Consider the following 22,408-nt stretch of genomic DNA (forward strand, 5'->3'; position numbering starts at 1 on the left):
TGTAATTGTATAGCTTGTAGCCTTTGTTCCTCAGACAGGAGTTCCCCCACAATTACATCGCCTCCTGAAGTTCTTCCCTGTCCGGCCCTAACTCGTCATCTACCTCTGAACCAAACAACACTTCTCGGTCTACCCACTCCTTCAACAAGTTCACATGAAATATCTGTGTCTTCTTTTTTCTATCAGGGGTTTCAACTTCATAGTCTACTTCATTTAACCGCCTCAGGACCGTATAAGGTCCATGCCATTTAGCCAAAAACTTGGAAGTATCAGTGGGTAGTAAGACCAATACTTTCTGTTGAGGCTCGCACTTTTCTGTTATATGACCCCTTTTGTCTAACCTGGGCCTGCCCCAAATTCTCTTTGGCCATTTCCCACGCCAATTGCAAGCTGTTTCTCATTTCTACAATTTGTTGTAATGTCCCCTTAGAATGGTCTTCCCCTTCCTCCCATCTCTCTCTTATAAGATCCAGGATTCCTCTAGGCCTTCTGCCATACACTTAACCCTTTCAGCTCCCGGGTTAGATCCTCAGTATCCACAGCCTGATGGAGCATGCGTGGAGGGAACGGTCGGGGAGTGGTTTGGGTACCCGTTGTTGCCTTAGGGCGAGACGGCACTCCTAACATCACCTCGCGACCCGGGGCTCGGGTATTACACCTTGGCTAGGTAACGGTTAGTTGCGATCCTGACAGCTATCTTACTATAGTCTGTTGGTTTCCTTCTCCACGCGCACTCTAGCCGTCTCCTTATTCGCTTCATCGCTCATAGATCCTGACTATACCAGGGTCCTGGCCGAGCTCTGCTCCTGAGAGGGCATTTGGGTGTGATCGTGTCAACTGCCCTAGTGGTGGCGGAGAACCAACCATCAACCAGGACTTCAACAGGAGCGCCAGACAGTGCCGCTGGAATCCCTCTCATGGTATCCTGGAATCTCATAGGATCCAGTAACCTTCGAGGGCGGACCATTAAAATAGGTCCCTGCTCCCTACAGGGGGGGAGCTCCATTGTGAGGTTACATTTTATCAAGTAATGGTCCGACCATGACAAGGGGACTGACACGAGGTCAGCCACCATCAGACCGCGCTAACTATCCTCAGTGGAGAATACCAGGTCAAGCAAATGGCCGCCCATGTGTGTGGTACCGTTAACATGTTGGGACAAGTTCAAGAAAGCCATGGTTTCCAAGAAGTCAAGAGCTGGACCAGATATCTCCGCCTCTGCATGGATGTTGAAGTCACCCAGGACCAGAAGTCTCAGGGACTCCAACAGTGCCGCAGAGACGAAGTCCGCCAGCTCCGGTAGGGAGGTGGCTGGATCGCGGGGAGCACGGTAACCCAGCAAGATCCCAATACCATCCCTGGCCCCAATACACACATGAAGGGCCACCAAACCTGGCTTCACAACCGAGGAGCGCCTTGTAACCTCTAAAGATTTTCTATAAACAATGGCTACTTCCCCCCCCCCCGCCCCTCCAGTCTGCCCTGGTGGTGGACTGCATATCCTGGGGGGCAGGAGAGGGTTAGAGGAACCCCTCCTTCCCCACCCATCCAGGTCTCAGTTATGCACGCCAGGTCTGCATCCTCCTCTAGAATAAGGTCTTGAATAAGCTGGGATTTGTTGGATACAGACCTGGCGTTCAACAGCACCAGGTTCAGAGTAGAGAGCCAGCTGGGCTGCCTACCTCGATTTTGGCAGTTGGTCACAATGTCAGAACAGTGAACAGCCTTCAGACATCTGTTCTCTGTTCTCCTGACACAAGTAGGCACTGTGCCACCGCCATATCGCCCTCTACCCGTAATCACCCTAATATTAGAACCCTCGCTGGGAAGGCAGGCCCTCCTCTCCATGTCAAGCAAGAAAATAGAAAGTGAGGAATAGAAGAGAAAGATAAGGGGGGGAATTAAAATTAACAAAATACACTATAAAAAGTTAAGGAAAGCAATTTAACGAATAATAACTAAGAATAAATGTAAATAACAGATAGACATTTACAAAAGCATTAATATCTAACCAAAAAACATAAATCAAATTAAATTGTTAAATTATATTGAATTACCCCTCATGTGATACTGTTCCACCTCACTCTTATCTGGACCTTAGTCCGAACTGATGTTTTTGCAATAAGAGTTGTTACAATTGCAAAAGTTCTTAAAGTTGGCAAGATGAGGGAACAGCTTTTATGATATTGGTGTGTTACAACGCTTTCAACAGGATATTTAGGTCGGGTTGACCTAGTGAAGGAGGACCCTAGGACAGGAGAGTGGGTGCATGTTCAAAGCACCCAGAGAGGAAGTGGGGAGAGAGTGGAGGAGACAGATGTATAGAAAACCTCCCTCCTGGGGACAGACAGAGGAAAGCAAAGGAAGAGAGAGAGAGAGAGCTTTGAGAGAGAAAATAGAAGATGTTCTGGGGCTAGTGGGAATTCTCCCGGGAAGAATCCTTTCCCTCCCAGTATTAGACCAACCCCCAAGCAAGATGGTGTGGGAACCATTCGGGAAGATGGGCTTATTCCCCGCATGACTCTTCATCTCCACAGAGGAGGATAGGAAGATTAGAGGCCAGTCTAAAGAGGCGGGCTGCAGTTGGGGTTCTACCCCTGGACCGTTCGCAAGGGATCGGTTGGATAGGGAAGAAAAGGGTCGTAAGGAAAAGCCACCAAAAAGAGTGGGCAAGTCAACCGTTGCATTTGCTGACAAAGAAAGAATTGCCTTTGATGAAAGACGTGGTTGTGTCCTCTGTGGCTGAGAACCCCACGGAGGAGGCAGGCGGTCCTGGTCGGAGTCACAGAATGTGGGGCCAGGGCCCCACTTCCCAATCCCACAGAGCGTGGGATCCAGTGGGCCACCTCCATTCAAGAAGTAGTTTGGCAACCTGGATTGTGTCTGGAGGGGGGTGACCAAAAGGGTCAAAGGTCTGGAAGCCATGTTCTACGAGGAGCGGCTGAGGGAGCTGGGAATGTTTAGCCTTACGAAAAGGAGGTTGAGAGGGGACAGGATACCCAAGGGATGTCATATTGAAGAGGGGACAGGTTTGTTTTCCATGGCTCCAGACGCTAGGACAAGGAGCAGTGGTTTCAAACTGCAGAAAAAGAGATTCCACCTGAATCTCAGGAAGAACTTCCTGACGGTCAGAGGAGCTGTCCGGCCATGGAATAGGCTGCCTCGAACAGGTGGCGGAGTCTACTCCTTTGGATGTTTTCCAGCAGAGGCTGGATGGCCATCGGTCGGGACTGCTTTGATGGATGTTCCTGCATGGCAGGGGGTTGGACTGGATGGCCCCTGTGGTCTCTTCCAACTCGGTGATTCTATGATTCTCTGATGGCCCAGAGACCATTCTGCACGTGCTGAAACAGATGGTGGAAAGCAATGAAATGGCCCAAAGCCCAGGGGACTCTGGTACTCACACCCTGCTTGACTGGTCTGGTGTAGGAAATCATGGACACCATGGAACCAGAGGAGGCCTGGGACTATGAGAAGGTTAAAATCACCATTCTAGGGACCCGAGACCGGTCGGAGGGAACCTACAGGTGGTGATTCTGGGAGCTGCGATATAAGCCGGGCATCCCGCCAAGGACATTGGCACAAAAAAATATAAAGGCCCATGCTATTCGGTGGTTGAAGCTGGTGATTCACACCACCCAGCCCAGTGGTGAAACTGGTAGTCTCTGAATGGCTACTGGCTACACTTCCACAGAACATGCGAGGATGGATCCAATGTCACCAGCCTGCGATGCTGGAGGTGGCAGGGATGCGGGCTGGAAGCCTACGTCCAGGCTGAGGCAAAAGGAGCGCACCACGCTGGCCTGCCACAAGGGAGACCAAGAGGGAAAGACCAGATGTCCACACAGGCTTTAGAGCCAGAGTATCTACCCTGAAAGGGCTGTGTCCGTCCAGATCAGAACATCTGGGTGGCAAGGGACCTGAATGAACCCAGAGGCATTTGAGCCCCCATGACCGCTGGGCTAGATGCCCTGCTGACGAGGCAAGGAGCAGTGCCACAGAAGAAGCAGAAGAAAATATGCTTTGGCTGAGGGATGGGCGGGTGTATTGTGTGAAGGAAGCCACAGAGGAAGTGAATTTATTAACAGTTTCAGACAAGTCGAGAAAACAGGTATTGCAATTAGCTCATGATGTTCTGTTAGCAGAGCACTTGGTGGCCAATGACACATGAGCTTGGATCTGGCAAAGATTTTTGAGGGGAAGGATAAAAGGGAAGGGGCCAGCCTGACCGTCCCCCCAAGAGAGAGCCTGCCAGAACCCAGGAACTGCCACAGAACTCTGCTGATGTCAAGATATATGTCAGAATATAGAAATTTTATAGGCCTGAACCTGTATATTTGTTTCATTAACGAGCTGCCATTGTGCACAGATGTGAGAATGCTGAATCACTCTGGAGCTGATGCAATGACTTGAAACCAGGAGAAGACCAGGTGCAAAAGGATGAAGTCATCTGTAATCTGATTGGACTGAATGTGCCATGTACATGTATATAAGTGGACAGTGTCTTTGCTTCTTTCTCTTCCTCCACTACCACTTGCTGCCACGCATGCTGCCAGATTGTACAAAGAGTTCGTGCTGTGCTGTTGAGATGCCTGCCTGTATATAACTGTAAATACTTGTAAATACAACCGTCTTGCAACACAGAAGAACTTGTAAAGTGTCTTCAATCACTCTGTGTATTTCTACTGCTGCCAAAACCCTGACAGAGGTTATGGGCCCAGCAACGTGTGCTGCGCAAGCCAGATAAAGCCAAGACGGTGGTGAATAACGTGGGTGAAGTATATAAATGAAGGAGGAGAGCGAAAGTGGCAGTGAAATAGAAGATTTGGGAGAAGACAGTTCATCTGTTAGCCCAGGAGGGGAAAGGAAACAGAGAACTGCAAGAGAAGGCAGGATGGCGCACAGCACAGGAGGCATTGGAGGATTAGCAATAAACAGGCTGAATGACAAAAATTATAGAACATGGGCAGTGAAAGCAGAAATGCTCTTACATAGAGAATCTTTGTGGTCATATGTGAATAATCCTCCAGCCCAGTTAACAGAGGAGCCAGAGGAAGAGCATGAGAGGGCTCTCAGTACCCTTATTTTGTCCCTTGAAGATGAACAGTTAGTGCATGTGCAAGGACTGACCACAGCCAAGGCAGTCTGGGACAGATTGAGAGGCATTTACTTGAGAGAAACAGCAGGCTCCAAGATTTCTCTAACCAGAAGGCTGTATAAGTGCCAGATGCAGTCTGGGGAAAGTGCCTCTAAGCATCTACAAACCATTAAAAGACTGTTCAATGAACTGCAGTTAATGAATGTTAATTTTCCAGAGGAGCAGAAGGTCTTCCTGATTTTGAGCAGTTTATCTCTTGAATTTAGTATGCTTATTACAAGTTTGGAAAGTCTGCCTGATACACAACTAACTCTTGAGTATGTTACAAGCAGAATTTTACAGGAGGAGGATCACTGGAAGGAGAGATCCCAAACTGCTGAAGGAAGCCACATGGGAGCTGACCGGGAGAGCTGGAGACAGATTCCAGACGGCAGCGTGAGAAGGACGCCGGCTACAGACCGAGAGCAGCGTGGGCATGCCATGATGGTTAAAGCCTATTTTAGATGTGGATCTAGGAATCATCTTTTGAAAGATTGTGAAGAGAAACAAAACTGCTTGAAAGGAGGGACGCTTTCAAACAGAAGAAAACCAGAAGCAGTAGATTACAGACGCTCTGCAGAAAGCAGCAGCAGGAGGGGAATTTCTCTTGTTAACAAAACAAGAGATAAGGTATCCAAGGTCGCAAACACAGCTGAGTGGCTGATAGACTCAGGAGCTGTAAATCACCTCACTAATGATGTAGATATGTTTTCTCTTCTAGGAAGAACGGAGCTGAGGAGCGTGACGCTGGCAAATGGAGAGAAAGCAGACATTGAAGCCCGAGGGAAAGTGTATGTTCCCAGTCTGAAGGAAGAGATAAGTAACATTTTACTGGTTCCCAGCATTGACTATCACATTTTAAGCGTCTCAGCCCTCGACAGACAGAGGTTTGCTGTGATATTTGAAAAAGGGGAATGTATAATTAAGAAAAACAACAGAGTAGTTGCAAGAGCAAAGCAAGAGGACAATTTATATGTGTTAAAAAGCAGAACACATAGAGACACGCACATGGTACACAAGAATGAACCCCAACATGACAGTTGCATCCACTTACTACACAGGAGACTGGGTCATGTAAACTTTAAAACTGTGCAGAGAATGGAGAATATGGCTAGAGGTGTGAACATAAAAGATTGTAAAAAATTACTTGGATTGCCAAGTTTGTAAACAATGTAAAAAGCATGTGGCTCCAAAGGGGAAACAGAGTCTCAGAGAGACAGGCAGGCCTTTTGAGTTGGTACATGCTGATTTGATAGGGCCATTTCCACCCTCATTAGGAGGGGCAAAATTTGCACTGGTGATTGTGGATGATTACACACGTTTTTCGTTCTGTTTGACACTGAAGTCAAAAACAGAGGTCTTTCAGACATTTAGGAATTGGCTGAAATCAATTGAACGACACTTTGGCCTCCAGGTGGTGCAATTGCAGTCTGATAGAGGTTTAGAGTTTATGAACACACAATTTCAAAGGTGGCTAGAAAGCACAGGGATCAGACACAGAAAAACTAGCCCATATAGTCCATTTCAAAATGGTGTGGCTGAAAGGAGAAATGGGGTGCTCCAGGAAATGAAGGATGCACTGCTAGCGGACGCAGGGATGCATCATGGCTTCTGGGCCGAGGCGATGAAGACGGCGAATTTTTTGGTGAACATAATTTGGTCATCTGCCATAGATCAGACCCCATATTTTATGTTGTTTGCGAAGGAACCTTCTTTAAAGCACTTAAGGGTATTTGGTTGTACCGCGTGGGTACACATACCAAAAGAGCTAAGGAGAAAAGGTAAAGCTAAAACAAAGAAAATGAGGTTCCTGGGTTATGAGCCTGGCTCAAAAGCATATAGATTTGTGGATGGTAACAGAAACATTGTGATTTCCAGGTCTGCTAGCTTCAATGAGGGAGAGAACTGGGATAAGGTACATGCAAATTCACAAATATATATTCCATTAAATGACAGAAGAAGAAGTCAGTTTAGACAGACAGAAACATATGAGCAAGACACGAAGTGCTGATGAAGATGAAGAAGATGTTGAAGAACACGAAGAACACGAAGAAAAACACATTAGTGAGATTAGTGAGCCAGAGATAGAGACAGAAACACAAGGTCCTAGGAGGTCTGAAAGGGCAAACAAGGGTGTGCCACCCAAGAGATTTGGAGTGGGTGGAGCAAGAGTCTGTCATGTTTATGTAGAACCCAGAAATTACAAAGAGGTTTTGGAACTTCCTAATTTTGAACAAAGAAAATGGCTAGGTGCCTTGGATGAGAAAATGGAGTACATGAAAAACACAAGGTGTTCACAGAAACAAAGCTACCTACAGTGCACAGAGGTTACAGGTAACAAATGTGTGTTTAAATGAAGGTTAGAAAACATGGTTTTTGAAATGAAACAAGTGGTGCAATAAAACAATACATGTATACACATGGCTGAAACAGAAAGAGTGAAAAACAGAAGTAAACATGTTGACATCAAGTATCATAATGTAATAAAAGAGAAATTAATTGAATTAGAGTATTGTCAAACTGAAGATAACATAGCTGATATACTGACAAAACCTTTATGTACACAGAAGCATGAGAAATGTGTAAATGAGCTGGGAATGTGTATGTTCAGGCATAAAAATTAGGAGGGTGTCAGAATATAGAAATTTTATAGGCCTGAACCTGTATATTTGTTTCATTAACGAGCTGCCATTGTGCACAGATGTGAGAATGCTGAATCACTCTGGAGCTGATGCAATGACTTGAAACCAGGAGAAGACCAGGTGCAAAAGGATGAAGTCATCTGTAATCTGATTGGACTGAATGTGCCATGTACATGTATATAAGTGGACTGTGTCTTTGCTTCTTTCTCTTCCTCCACTACCACTTGCTGCCACGCATGCTGCCATGTTTCTGCCGTGCTGTTGAGATGCCTGCCTGTATATAACTGTAAATACTTGTAAATACAACCGTCTTGCAACACAGAAGAACTTGTAAAGTGTCTTCAATCACTCTGCGTATTTCTACTGTCGCCAAAACCCTGACAATATATGTCTACAGCATTCCCACCGTCTACCAGGGAGGTTAGCCAGTCAAAATGAGATAAAATCAGTCTGACAGGATTAGACTATCATTATGATGATGATCATGATCATCTGCTTATCTGCATGCTGCTTTTCAATGGATAAAACTTGGCTTAAAGCAGTTTATAGCACAAAGACAGGATAGAGTAGACCTTTGGTCTAGATGGGTGGGATAGAAATCAATCAATCAATCAATCAATCAAATAAATAAATAAATAAATAAATAAATAAATAAATAAATAAATAAATAAATAAATAAATAAATAAATAAATAAATAAATAATAATTATTATTATTATTTATTTACTGGCCAGGTATGTAAACCATACCCGGAATTTAATATGGCTACCGGCCACACATCTCCACCGTTTTCTGTGGGTTGAGCACTAAGCTATTACTGTTGCACCATGCGACAAGGTACTCAACTTCCCATCTGTATGCCGACTCGTCACCGTTCTTAATAAGTCCAATGACCGTCGTATCATCTGCAAATTTTAGAATCTTAACAGAGGGATTCGTGAAATACAATCATTCGTATATAAGGAGAAAAGTAGTGGGGAAAGTACACACCCTTGGGGGGCTCCCATACTAACTGTACGGATATTAGATGTTATTTTCCCCAGTCTCACTTGCTGTTTCCTATTTGTCAGAAAGCTATGTATCCATTTACAAACAGAAGTGGGTACCCTTAGTTGAATCAATTTAAAATACAATTTAGATGGTACAATTGTATTGAACGCGGAACTGAAGTCGACAAAAAGAACCCGTGCATAAGACCCTGAGGAATCCAGATGTTGTAGGATGTAGTGCATAGCCATATTGACAGCATCATCTACTGATCTGTTAGGCCGATATGCAAACTGAAGAGGGTCCAACAAAGGGTCAGTGATGTCCTTCAGATGGGTCAGCACCAGTCTCTCAAAGACTTTCATCACTACAGATGTTAAGGCGATGGGTCTGTAGTCGTTCAGTCCGCTAATAGAAGCTTTCTTAGGTACTGGGGTAATAATGGAAGTTTTAAGACATGTAGGGACACTACACAACTCCAACGAGCTGTTAAAAATCCGTGTTAGAACAGGCGCTAATTGTGCAGCGCACACTTTCAAACAGAAGGGAGTCACCCCGTCTGCTCCCGGGGCTTTCCTAACCTTTTGTATCTGAAGAAGATCACGCACATCTTTTTTGCAAATCACCAAGGAAGTAGGTTCCTGAGATAAAGGAACAACAGTAGGAGAGGCGGTTTTTAATGCTTCTGAACCCAAATGGTTTACCGCAGGTATAAATGATGGTGTTTCAAATCTGCAGTAAAACTCGTTTAGGTCATCTGCCAGTTTCTGGTTTTCCAGAACCGGGGAAGATGTTTTCTTATAACCCGTAATGTTCTGTAAGTTCCTCCAGAGAGTAGCAGAGTCATGATTTTCCATTTGTGTCTTCAACTTGTCACTGTACGTTCTTTTTGCTGCTCGAATTTCCTTATTCAGTATATTTCTAGCCTGATTATACAGGGTTCTGTCTCCGTTGCTATAAGCTACCTCTTTGGCATGTCGAAATTTCTTAAGCCTTGCTGTAAACCAGGCTTTGTTATTATTGTAGATACGCACGGTCTTAGTAGGCACACATAAGTCTTCACAGAACTTAATATAAGATGTTATGGTTTCAGTAAGTTCGTCTAGGTTATTGGAAGTGGACTCAAACATATTCCAATCGGTGCAGTCAAAACAAGCCTGCAGCTTTAACTTTGCATCCTCAGTCCAACGCTTGACTGTCTTAACCACTGGCTTAACAGCTTTCAATTTCTGTTTGTAAGTTGGAATAAGAAAAATCAGGCAGTGGTCAGAGCGACTGAGGGCAGCACGAGGAACAGAACGATAAGCACCCTCAATTGTGGTGTAGCAATGGTCTAACGCATTCTTATCCCTGGTGGAACAACTAACATGCTGTTTGTATCTAGGCAATTCATGTGATAAGTTTGCCTTGTTAAAATCCCCTAAGACTATAAGCAGAGAGTCAGGATATTTCCTCTCTAGTCTATTTATCAAGTCAGCAAGAATACATACTGCATTATTGGTACAACCTTGGGGGGCAATGTAAATTCCACCTAAGATTATCGAAGAGAATTCTCTTGGGGAATAAAACGGATGACAATTAATAAACAAAGCTTCCAAGTCCATAAATAAATAAATAAATAAATAAATAAATAAATAAATAAATAAATAAATAAATAAATAAATAAATGAATGAATGAATGAATGAATGAATGAATGAATGAATGAATGAATAGACAGACAGACAGACAGACAGACAGACAGACAGACAGACAGACAGAGACAGACAGGCTAAAGGGGAAAGTACACAATAAAATACATTTCCGGCTCACTTTTAGATACTGCAACTGGCTTTTAAAAAAAATAAACTCTCGCACAAAGAGTCTTGCATTAAGAAATATATGTGAAAGGGAAGCAGTCCAAAAAGATTTTTGGGAGAGAAATGGGGAGGGCAATCCAGAGAGCAGAGGATCCAAAGGTAAAGGGGGTCCCACCACCATCCCCAAACAAGACACAGACGCCCCTCGGCCTTCTCTGGGCAACAGCAAGAACAGCTGCCACCTTCTGCCTGGAGATCCTCAGGCTAAGCGCAGTTGGCCAGAGTGGCTTGGAGCGGGTCTGGCCAGACAGGCAACCCAATCAATCATCACTACTGGGCTTGCAGCCAAACCAGTGGGTGAACTTGTCCTGCCCCACCTAGGTTTCACTTTCTTGTCTTTTCTTGAGCTGAAAGTTTAGACTGATGGACTGGATCACATTCACCCCCAGCTACAGAAGGAGGAAAGAAAACCCCCTCCTTCCAGCAAGTCTGATCCCGACACAGCCCTGGGGAAAGGCATTCCAAAAGCCGTGGGGAGGGCTTCCCTCCTCCCACTGGGCTTGTGACCTTCTTGCCCCCCCCAAAAAAGCTCCTCCAGAACTTTGAAGCATTACTTTTCTAGGCAATAGCCACAGGATCAAGGGGAACAGTTGTCCAAAAAGGCAACTCTCCCCAGCTCCCTTCGGGACCACTCAAAGAGTACCTGGGCGTCCCAGGACGGCTGGCTCACCTCAAAGCCACCCTCCCTGAATGGAGAGAAACAGGGGGGGAAAGAGGAGGCCCTAGCTGGAAGACACCCAATTTAAAAGTTCTCCAACAAGTCCCGTTCTGCCGCTGATCAAGTCAGCCACAACAGCAGCTTTTTCTGACAACAGCCGCTTCTCGACCTCACAGCACATGACTATTTTCTCTTAAGGTCCACCATGGCTCTTCAGAATAATCCATGACTGACTTAACGTCACTTCTACATGGCACAATATAAACCTACCGAGCACTGCACAACAGTAAGCCAACAACGGAATTAAGTGGATAAAACACAACATAATATCTATATTAAAAAAAATGAGTAACGAAAATGAGGAAAACACTGAAGCAAACAAATGCTGTTGCTCCCGCCCTATGCAGCATTCCACCTGTCTCCTCTGATGTCTTCCTTATTAATATGTTCAGACCAGTGGTAGGTATGGTATGTTTTCTTCCACCCTTCTTTCAGGCTGCAAGCATGATCTAACCCCCTTCCCTCTCTTTTTAAAAAATCTTTAAAATAATGATCTGCAGGAGTTTGTGGTAAGAGACGGCCACAGTGGCTCAAGAACCTCCCTCGGAGTCTTCCCGCTCATCCGCCGACCCACAGCGAAACCTCATGTTTTTGGCATGCCACAGACGGACCATGCATGCCAAATCGTTGACAAACCAGTGATATAAAGTCTCCGGGAGAACTCGGAACAAGCAGAGTGGCGAAAACCGAGAGCCACGGAAGAAGCAGCACTTACCTGAGGATTTCAGAAACCGGTTTCCTGCAAATCTGAACCAAGCCTCAAACTCTGGGTAGGTTTTAAAAATTGAAGCTTAAGAGCCTGGATGCTTCCTTTGACGGGACTGTGGGCAGCCTATGGATTTCAGAATATTGTCTTATCCAGAATTCAAGTTTTCTCATTGACAATATGAGCAAGCCAAGTGTGCTTAAACATAACACTCAGGAAGAGTAGTTCCTCAAAAATATGGGTGCAGTCACAACACTGACTCAATTCTGTGCGGCACTACATAAAAACAGGAGGAAACGCTCGTTCACCCCACACCAACAGCCACAGTTGTACTGGATAAGGTATCAAAGATATTTTAAATGTAGGCTTAGTTACAGGCCCTTCTTCTTGTCCAGGAAAATCAACTCTGAGGGATCCAGAACTTTATGAGAAAAACTGCTCAGGGGAAAGGTCTCAGTGCAGTTTATCAAAGTCTAGCCAAAAAACTTCACTCCCTGACTGTTACTGTGCTTTCGGGACATTCTGAGCATCCACTTCATAGAAAGTCAAGTTGGAAGGGCCCTCTGGGGCCATCCAGTCTAACCCGCTGCTCAATACAAGAATACAAATCAAAGGAGATCTGACAGGTGGTTGTCTAACTTTCTCTTGAATGCCTCCAGGGCTGGAGCACTCGCCACCTCTCGAGGCCGTGGGTTTCACTATCGTGCTGCTCTAACAGTTAAGATTTTTTTTTTTTTGATATTCAGCCAAAATCTGGCTTCCTGTAACTTGAGCCCATTGTTGGGTGTCCTGTACTCTGGAACGATCGAGAGCAGATTTTGCTCCTCCACTGTATGACAGCCTTTCAAATCTTTGAAAAGAGCTATCGTATGTCCCCTCTGTCCTCTCTTCTCAAGGATAAACATGCCCAGTTCTTTAAAGTCTTTCCTCATAGGGTTTGGTTTCCAGCCCCCTGATCCTTCTTGTCACCCTCCTCTGAACTTGTTCCAATTGGTTAGCATCCTTCTTGAAGTGTGGCATCCAGAACTGGGCACAATAATCAAGGTGATGCCTAACCAGTGCTGAATAGAGGAGGACTAGCACCTGTCTGGATTTGGAAACTAGACTTCTATTAATGCAGCCTAAAATTGCATTGGCCTTTTTTGTAGCCACATCACACTGTTGGCTCATATTTAGCTTGTGATCTACGACAATTCAACGATCCTTCTTGCTCGTCGTTTTGCAGAGTCAGGTCTTCCCCCATCTTGTAACTGTGCATTTGGTTTCTTTTTCCGAGGTGCAGGACTTTGCACTTATCCCTGTTGAATTTCATTCTGTTGCTTTTGGCCCCGTGCTCCATCCTATCAAGGTCATTTTGAATTTTGTTTCTGTCTTCTAGGGCAGTGGTCCCCAACCTTGGGCCTCCAGATGTTCTTGGACCACAACTCCCAGAAGCCTTCACCACCACCTCTGCTGGCCAGGATTTCTGGGAGTTGAAGTCCAAGAACATCTGGAGGCCCAAGGTTGGGGACCATTGTTCTAGGGTATTAGCTATTCTGCCCGATTTGGTATCATCTGCAAATTTGACCAGCATTCCATGCACTCCCTCATCCAAGTCATTAATAAAAATATTGAAGAGCAGTGGGCCCAGAAATGAGCCTTGGGTTACCGCACTAGTTACCTCCTCCCAATTAGAGAAGGACCCATTAATCATCACCCTCTGAGTATGATTCTGTAGCCAATTGTGCATCCAGCTGACTCTTGATCAATCCAGTCTACACCTAGTTAGCTTGCTAATCAGGAGATCATGGGGCACTTGGTCAAAAGCTTTGCGGAAGTCAAGATATACTACGTCTACAGCATTCCCTCTGTCTATCAGAGAGGCGACCTGATCAAAAAACGAGATCAAATTACAATGGTGCCTTGCTTAACAGGTGCCCCATTTAATGACAAATCCGCATAGCGATGAAGATTTTGCAATCGCAAAAGCAATCGCATTGCGATGATTTAAATAGGAAAAATTGCTTTGCGATGATCGGTACGCTGATTCACTTACCGATTATCGCATAGCGATGATTTTTCAACAGCTGATCAGTGGTTCCAAAATGGCCGCCGGGTTAAAAAAATGGCCGCCCACTGTGTTTTCGCGCCGATTCCTCGCTTACCGAGCAGTGAAAAAGGCTACCATAAGGAGGATTTTCGCTTAAAGGTGATTTTTTTTTTGCCCATAGGAACGCATTAAACGGGTTTTAATGCATTCCTATGGGCTTTTTATTTCCGCATAGCGACAACATCACTTTGCAGCGATTTTTGCTGCACGGATTATCATTGCTATGCGGGGCACCACTGTAGTTTGGCAGGATTTGTTCTTGAGAAATCTGTGTTGGCTTTTAGTTATTACTGCCTTGTTTTCCAGGTGCTGGCACAAGGACTGCTTTTCGATCTGTTCCAGAGTTTTGCCTGAGATTGATGTCAAGCTGACTGGCCTGTAGTTCCCAGGTTCCTCCCTTTTTTGCCTTTTTTAAAGATAGGGACAAAATTGGCCCTCCTCCAATCCTCTGGTACCTCCCCCATTTCCCACGATTTCAAAAAAGTAATGGATAGCAGTTCTGAGAGTTCTTTGTCCAGTTCCTTCAGTCTTCTCGGATGCAGTTCATCCGGCCCTGGACATTTGAACTCTTTTCAAGGTGGTAAGGCATTCCTTGACTACTTGTTTATCTATCTTCAGCTGCAATCCTGACCCCTCCATTTGCATTTCCCATTTGTTTGGAAGTTCATTGTCTTTCTTATGGGAAAAGACTGAGCTAAAATAGGAATTGAGAACCTCTGCCTTTTCTTTGTCCTCTATTATCATTTTTCCATCTCCATTATGGAGCTGTTCCACAATGTCTTTTGCCTGTCTTTTGCAACTCACATACCTGAAGAATGGTTTTTTCTTGCTTTTAGTGTCTCTAGCTAACCTCAGCTCATTCTCAGCTTTTGACCTCCTAATGCCGTCTCTGCATTTCCTTCCTAGTTGTTTGTACTCATCCCTGTTGGCCTGGGCTTCTTTCCATTTCCTGTACATGTCATTTTTGGTTTTTAGGTCCTCCCTGAGCTTTTTGTGAAGCCACACCAGCCTTTTTCTGCTGCCTTCCCCCCTTTTTTCTTGTTGGGATTGTTTGTAGTTACACCTTTAAAGTTTCTCTCTTTTTAAAGAAGCTCTCAGTCTTCTTGGACTCCTTTTCTTGTTAGGATCTCCTGCCATGAGACCATACTTATCCCTGTTCTGAGATTATTAATATTGGCTCTTTTACAATCCAGCAGACATCTGTTGCGACACTCTGGTTTCTTTTTCGTTTATTTTTCTCATAGTCTAGGTTTCTGGGAACATGTGGTGAAAGGAACCGAAAGTTAGTTTCAGGATCAAGAGTCAGGTGAAAACAAAGCAAGACAGTCTCTGGTGCTGTGACCCAAAGCAGTTTACAATAGAGTTTAAAAATACAGAAAGGTATGTATATTTTTATATTCTTACCATTGGAATTGAAACCCTTTAAAATCTTGCACTTCATCTGCCTTTGGCACTGCATTATCTAGATTTTTTGGGCATCTCTGCTTTGGTGAGCGTGGGGTTCCTCATCTGGTCCCTGGAAGGCTGGATCAGCAAACCCGTTGCTCCTTCACCCTGCCGGTCACGGTCCTGGTCTCTGTTAGTGCTAAGCCTGAAGGCAACAAACGCTTTCATCTCTCCCTCCGGCGTCTTTTGCATCCACTTTATTCTGTTAGAGCTTCCTTCTCTTATCCTCTTACGCTTCATTCTAGGTTTTAAAATGATGAGTATTTGCCTTTTTGAAATAAAATTTAAATTAATGTATGTTATTCGTAAAATATAATATTTTAAAAAATATTGTTAAAATTTAAATATTTTATAATAATTAAATGATGATGCCTGTTAAAAAAAACAGTGGCCCCCTTCCAATTTCCTCCAAAATTCCCTGTGGTCCCAGGTGCAGTTAAAGGACCTCCTCTTTGTCTTATTGATTGGCATATCCCTGATAAAGACAAAGAAAAGAGGACCCAGCTAGCGTGATCCAACACTAGTGTGCCAGCTGTGCCCATTCCTGGAGACCGGGATCTGTTCTGGCCACCGTGACACATGCCTTCGTTCCATCCCGGCTGGATTACTGTGACTCGCTCTATGTGGGGCTGCCTCTAGAAAGTGTCTGGAAACTTCACTGGGTCCAAAATGCAGCAGCCAGGTGGCTGAGTGGGGCTGGTTATAGGGGTCACACAACACCGTCTCCCCCCCCCCCCCCCCGGTTACAGCAGCTCTACCAGCTGCCAATCGGTTTCCAGGTACAATTGAAAGGACTGCTTCTAACTTATACGTAAAGCCCTAAACGGCTTGGGTGCAAGCTGTTTCAAGGACCCCATCCTGCTTTGTGAGCCTCCTTGGGCATTAAGACCACCAGGAGAATCTTCTCTGCCAGTCCCATCGCCTTCACAGATGTGCTGGGTATGGACAGGTGAGAGGGTCTTTTATGCTTCCAGGTGGGCATTTTAATTTGTAATTAAGAATAGTCACTGTTTTCTTTCTTTCTTTCTTTCTTTCTTTCTTTCTTTCTTTCTTTCTTTATTTATTTATTTATTTATTTATTTATTTATTTATTTATTTATTTATTTATTTAATATCCCGCCTATCTGGTCTTGCGACCACTCTAAGACCACTTTAAGAGAACGTTTGATTTATTCTATAAATCAGGGTTGTTGTTTTTTAAAAGAAGAAAACTCACTGAATAACATATACCTTCCATATGTGTATACAGTATACGTGTTATCTCTTCCTCGGCTGCTCCTTAAAGTAGACTCTAAGGGTTCAGAGAAGCCTGTGGATCAGTCTCACAGGAAACATTCTTCTTCATGGGATAAAAATCATTGATTTGGAACCCAGATAATTAAGAATGGATTTAGAAAGCCTTCTGAATATCTTTTACATAAAGTCGATCCCATTTATGGACAGAAAAATAAGTGATGTATGAAACCGACAAGTATAGTCTTTTCTTCTTTTTATTTAGGGAATGTATATAAAAGTATAGACATGCCAGGAATATAAAAAATATTACTATGCAAAAAAAATTATAGGATAAACTGTTATTTTCTCAACCACATTTATATTAGAAAACCATGCATTTCCCAAGAACCATAAGCCAAGTCTTATAATAATTGATACACACCATAAAATAATAGATAATAAAAATTAAACTACGTAATATTTTCTCTTATCGTAGAATGGAAAACACATTTATGGATTATCCCTATTCCTGTCCTTCTTTTCCTGCGTCTCAGTCTAAAATCAGTTCATCTTTATATATTTCTTCAGCCACAGAAAATGGTTACAAGCACTATTTGTTTGCAATTACCTCTCCTTGCATTTAAGCATTCAGAGTTTCTAACTGCCTGCCTGTAAGCAGTTATTAGTGAGCCCTTGCCGACAAGCAGCTACAGTAAGTACCTTTAATTCCATCAAATGTATGTCAATATAAAATATCCATAGTCTGATCAAACTGGTAATAATATACATGTACCTAGTTATCTTATTTACTATTCCCTTTTAGCAGACATGTTTTCTTGTAAAAACTTAATTATTACTGAGGAAACTTAGTACCTTTGTAAATTTGACTGTACCTTTACATTTTCTCCCATGACGCATGAACAGGGGGGAGATGATCTGTCACTGTGATTGATGGGTGTCATTAGCTAGTCTTTTGTGTGCAGTTATCACCAGTCCTTGTGGCTGGGTAGAGTTCGTGGACCTTTTTGCACACTACACTAGAGCACAGACAGAGTTGTAACTCCTATCCTCCTGGTCACAGAGACTGGTGAAACCTTAGGAAGAAAAACCTCCAGAACATGGCCAAACAGCCCGAAAAACCTACAGCAACCAGAAATTAATTTCATTTTATACATCTGATCTCTTGATAATACAAATAAATTTAACATTTTGCATTTTAGCTTTACAATAGCCAGCTTTCGTATTGTGACCTGAAAGCATTTCGCGTACATCTTACAGAGCAATCCGAGCACAAGGTCACAGATAAAACTCCTGCTGCACGAATCCTTTGGTAGCTCAGCAATGGCTCCTTCCAGAAAAAAGCACATGCGCTGGTCACCCAAATCCATCCAAGCGCTCATCAAAGAAATAGAAAGCCTTCCTGAGGGTATCCGCCTCATGGGAAGCTCATCAGCCCCAAACTTGGCCATCTGGAAAAAAGTGGAGAAAAAGATGGCCAGAAGGAATTACCCCTGGAAGGTGTCCCAGCTCAGGAACTGCTGGAAGATGATCAAGTCAAAATTCTACACGGAGCAAGCCTTTCACAAAATCTACAAGGCTCACAGTCGTGATCCTCCTCCATACTATCAGTCAATGCTTCGGCTGTGGAAGCGGGCAGGGAAGCCCATCTTCAGGGACAGACGCCGCACAGGTGAGGTTCAGCAAGTGGGAAGGTACCACATGGCATAGTGTGTGTGTGTGTGTGTGTGCGCGCGCGCCTCCATCACCAAACGAAGAAGTCGAAGAAAGATCTGCATAATGTGGCATATGGAAATTTATATGGGCAAGTGCAAAACCAGACGTTAACGTATAAGAATCTAAGAAGAACCTTCCTGGATCAGGCCAAGGGCCCCTCTTAATCCAGCTTCCTATATCTCCCAGTGGCCCCACCAGATGCCTCTGGGAGCCCATGAGACCACGAGACCCCTGTCTCCTGATCCCCCTCTTCCTCTGCATCTGGCCTTTGGAGGTCCCTTCCTTCGAAGCTTGGAGATTGTACATCCCCATCAGGGCTTGTCCTCCAGGAATCTGTCCCGTCCCCTTTGAAAGGCCTCTAGGCCAGATAGGTCAAGGAGAATAACAATGCACCTCACTCAGGAGGCACTGAGTGGACCGGCTGGCCTGCGGCTGGATCCAGGGTTTGGGTGTCCCCTGCCGTGAATGCAACTTCAAGGTCTCAGATCCCCCCTCCTTCTTACGGGTCTTGCTCTTGGAGCCTTGGGCTGCAGAGTCCCTCAAAAGGTGCCGGCAGAGGGTGGTGGCCCATGTAGCTGGATCATGACCTTCTTCCCCTCCTCCTGCAACTGTCATGGCTACCTGCTCCGCTCTCCCCTTTCCAGCAGCCAACAAGCCCTGCCAACGGCAGCCGCAACGTCAGCGCCCACAAGTGAAGAGGAGGCAACGCGTCCTCTCATTACCAAGGCTCGCGGATGAGCCACTCCCACCTGTGGCACCTGCGGCTGCAGCAAGACTGCCGAATTCCTCGGGGCTGGGTGAGAACGGCCACGGTGGCCCTCCTTCTGATAACGGGGTAGGTGGGCAGGCGGGCAAAGGGCCTGGCTCTCGGTCGCTCTGCGTGGTGGCATCGACCAAGAACACAGCCCTCATGGCCAACATGGCATCTTCTGCCTCTCCTGATGGCCGAGAAGGCTCCTCTCCAGGGGAAGGTGGGAGGCAAGTGGCGTGGATTCGGGGCTCACCTTGTCCTGAATTAGCAGCACCAGTTTGGTAGCAATGCACATCTGAATGGCCTCCCCGCTCTTCCTCTTACAGAAGAAGCCAACACTTATGCCAGGGACTACAACCAATCTCTGCATCAGCTCCAGCAGAGACCAGTAGGGGAAGGTGCCAGTGGCCAGGAAGCCTCGGGAGCCACCTGGAACCACAAACGATGGCATCCACATCACGGCCTTCCGCCATGTGAGTATGCAGAGCAGTGGTGGCCCTAATCCTTGGGACCACCTCTAGTAGTCCCCTGAAGGAAACCACATAGCTTCAGGAAGAGCTTGGAAGCAACTAGTTACAAGGATCACAATTCCTATCATGAATTACTTTTGCAGTAACCATAGAAATTAGTTCTACTTCAAAAGTAATAAAATAGGCAGTCCCAAAGAATCTTTTTGATAAGATAAATGTTCCAGTTACATTCAAAGAGCATTTTAAGGCATTGCAAGTGGCACTTCGTTGGGATTTTTCAAGTGCAATGCCGGTGTCTTTATCAAGTGCAAGGGAATTACAGTACTGTTTTGTGCCATCTTTTCATATTCTCTGGTGTAATATCAGAACTGACCACTAGAGGGGAACAGTGTGTATTTCCCCATGATTTTTTTAGAATTTCTTTTGCAAACATAGCAACAGTGGCAATAAGTACAGTGGTGCCTCACTTAATGGCGATAATCCGTTCCAGGAAAATCACTGTTAAGCGAAAACGTCATAAAGCGAAAATAAAAAGCCCATTGAAACGCATTGAAAATCATTCAATGCATTCCAATGGGCTAAAAACTCACCATCCAGCAAAGATCCTCAATACGGCGGCCATTTTTGGTGCCTGTATAATGAGGAATCCATCCCTAAACACAGCAGGGAGTCATTTTAAATCCCGGCGGCCATTTTGAAGCCATAGATCAGCTGTTAAAAAAACATCGTTTTGCGAAGAATCAGTTCCTGAAGGAGGGAACCGATCATCGCAAAGCGAAAAAACCCTATTTAGACCATCGTTTTACGATCGCAAAAGTGATCGCAAAAATGTCATCGTGAAGCGGATTTGTCGTAATGCGGGGTAATCGTAAAGCGGGGCACAACTGTATTCTATTTTACTTGTAAAAGGGTAGCTGTGTTCGTCTGTGCAAACATTATAGGTGAAAACGAAAACCTCATCTCTTGACCCTTGCCCGGCCTGGCTAATCAAAGCAGCCAGGCCTATAACAACAGAATGGGCAACGATGATAATTAATGGGTCTTTCCTTGAGGGCAGGGTTCCCCTTGCCCTCAAGGAGACACTCATTAGGCCCATAAGAAAGAAACTGAAATTGGTGGCGGACGATATTTGTAATTACAGGCCCGTTGCCAATGTTTCCTTCATTAGCGAAGTGGTGGAGAGGGTGGTGGCCGACCAGCTTCAGGTTCACTTGGATGAAACAGATGTGCTGGATCCGTTCCAGTCGGGCTTCAGGCCACGCCATGGCACAGAAATGGCACTGGTCGCACTGTTAGATGACCTATTGAGGGAAGCCGACGGGTAAAACGTCTCTGTTGGTCCTTCTCAACATCTCAACCGCCTTCGATACTGTCAACCACGGTATCCTCTTGAGGAGGCTCTCCGAGCTGGGAATCGGTGGCCTGGCGCTTGCCTAGCTCCAATTCTATGTGGAGGATCATCCTCAGAGAGTTCAGCTTGGGGAGAAAGCTTCAGCCCCGTGGAGCCTCAATCGTGGAGTTCCGCAGGGCTCGCTCATCTCCCCAGTGCTGTTTAATATCTATATGAGGCCACTGGGTGGGATCCTCAGGGGGTGTGGGGCTTTGTGCCATCAGTATGCTGATGACACGCAGCTCTACGTCTCCTTCTCTCCAACCACAGTGGATGCCGTTCTGTCCCTGTCTGGAGACTGTAATTTAATGGATGCAGGAAAATGGGCTGAGGCTGAGCCCGGACAAGATGGAGGTCCTGAGGGTGGGTGGCCCCACCATTGGCGGTTTGGGAAGCTCCCTCTCTTTTTTGGGGGGGCTTGACTCTCACCGCGAAGAGTGAGGTTCGCAGCTTGGGGATCCATCTGGACCCGGTGCTCACCATGGACACTCAGGTGGCATCAGTGCTCCGCTCCGCCTATTTCCATCTTCGGTGGATTGCCTAGCTGCGTCCCTATCTTGATGGCGGGGCCCTCACCACTTTTGTGCACATGCTTGTAATCTTGAGATCAGAGCACTGTAATGCGCTCTGGGTGGGGCTACCTTTGAGACTGATGCAGAAACTTCAAGTGGTGCAGAATGTGGCGGCCAGACTCCCTAGTGGTGTGAGAAAATATCATCATATCTCTCCCATTCTGGCCAATTTGCACTGGTTGATCATGCGCTTCTGCGTCGATTTCAAAGTTTTAATGATTACATACAAAGCTCTAAACGGTTTGGGACCTCGCTATCTGATGGAATGCCTTCTCCCACCAAAATCTCTCCATGTATCACTTGATCTAGCCAGGAGGTATGACTGAGGAGCCTAGAGAGATCCAGAAGGAAAAAACAAGAAACCGGGCCTTCTCGGCAGTGGCTCCTCGGTTATGGAATAATCTCCCCTCCGAGATTTGCTTGGCCCCTTCGCTGGGTACTTTTAAAAGCCAATTAAAAACCTGGCTATTCAGGCAGGCCTTCCCTCCGGGCACTATTTGATCTATTTTCTTTGTTTATTTCCATATTGAATGATTAATTATTTTTGGATATTGATGTTATTTTAATCTATTTATTTTGCTTGATGTACACCGCCCGGAGTAGCTGAATGACTAGATGGGCAGGATATAAATATAATTAATTAATAAATATATGGAGTGAAATAAGACAAATATATGGTAGCACTTTAAAAACT

At 45.1% G+C, this 22,408-nt stretch overlaps 1 protein-coding gene across 8 annotated transcripts in view; it reads left to right on the forward strand.

Moving 5' to 3' along the window:
* LOC110070705 (uncharacterized) overlaps positions 1 to 22,408 on the forward strand; it is a 38,540-nt gene that overhangs the window by 9,378 nt on the left and 6,754 nt on the right. For 2 of the 8 annotated variants that reach the window (XM_078381515.1, XM_078381531.1), the window contains exons 1-4: positions 11,929 to 15,516; positions 17,722 to 18,487; positions 19,176 to 19,328; positions 19,609 to 19,755. In XM_078381515.1, the coding sequence (XP_078237641.1) occupies positions 18,139 to 18,487; positions 19,176 to 19,328; positions 19,609 to 19,755 (649 nt within the window). In that variant the 5' untranslated portion in view covers positions 11,929 to 15,516; positions 17,722 to 18,138. Of the gene's footprint in view, positions 1 to 11,928; positions 15,517 to 17,442; positions 17,510 to 17,721; positions 18,488 to 19,175; positions 19,329 to 19,608; positions 19,756 to 22,408 lie in introns of those variants that run through there. The other 6 variants (XM_078381519.1, XM_078381525.1, XM_072986289.2 and 3 more) reach the window with 6 other exon arrangements.

The sequence above is a fragment of the Pogona vitticeps genome, chromosome 1 (assembly GCF_051106095.1).
Source record: "Pogona vitticeps strain Pit_001003342236 chromosome 1, PviZW2.1, whole genome shotgun sequence".
Classification (NCBI taxonomy): Eukaryota; Metazoa; Chordata; class Lepidosauria; order Squamata; family Agamidae; genus Pogona; species Pogona vitticeps.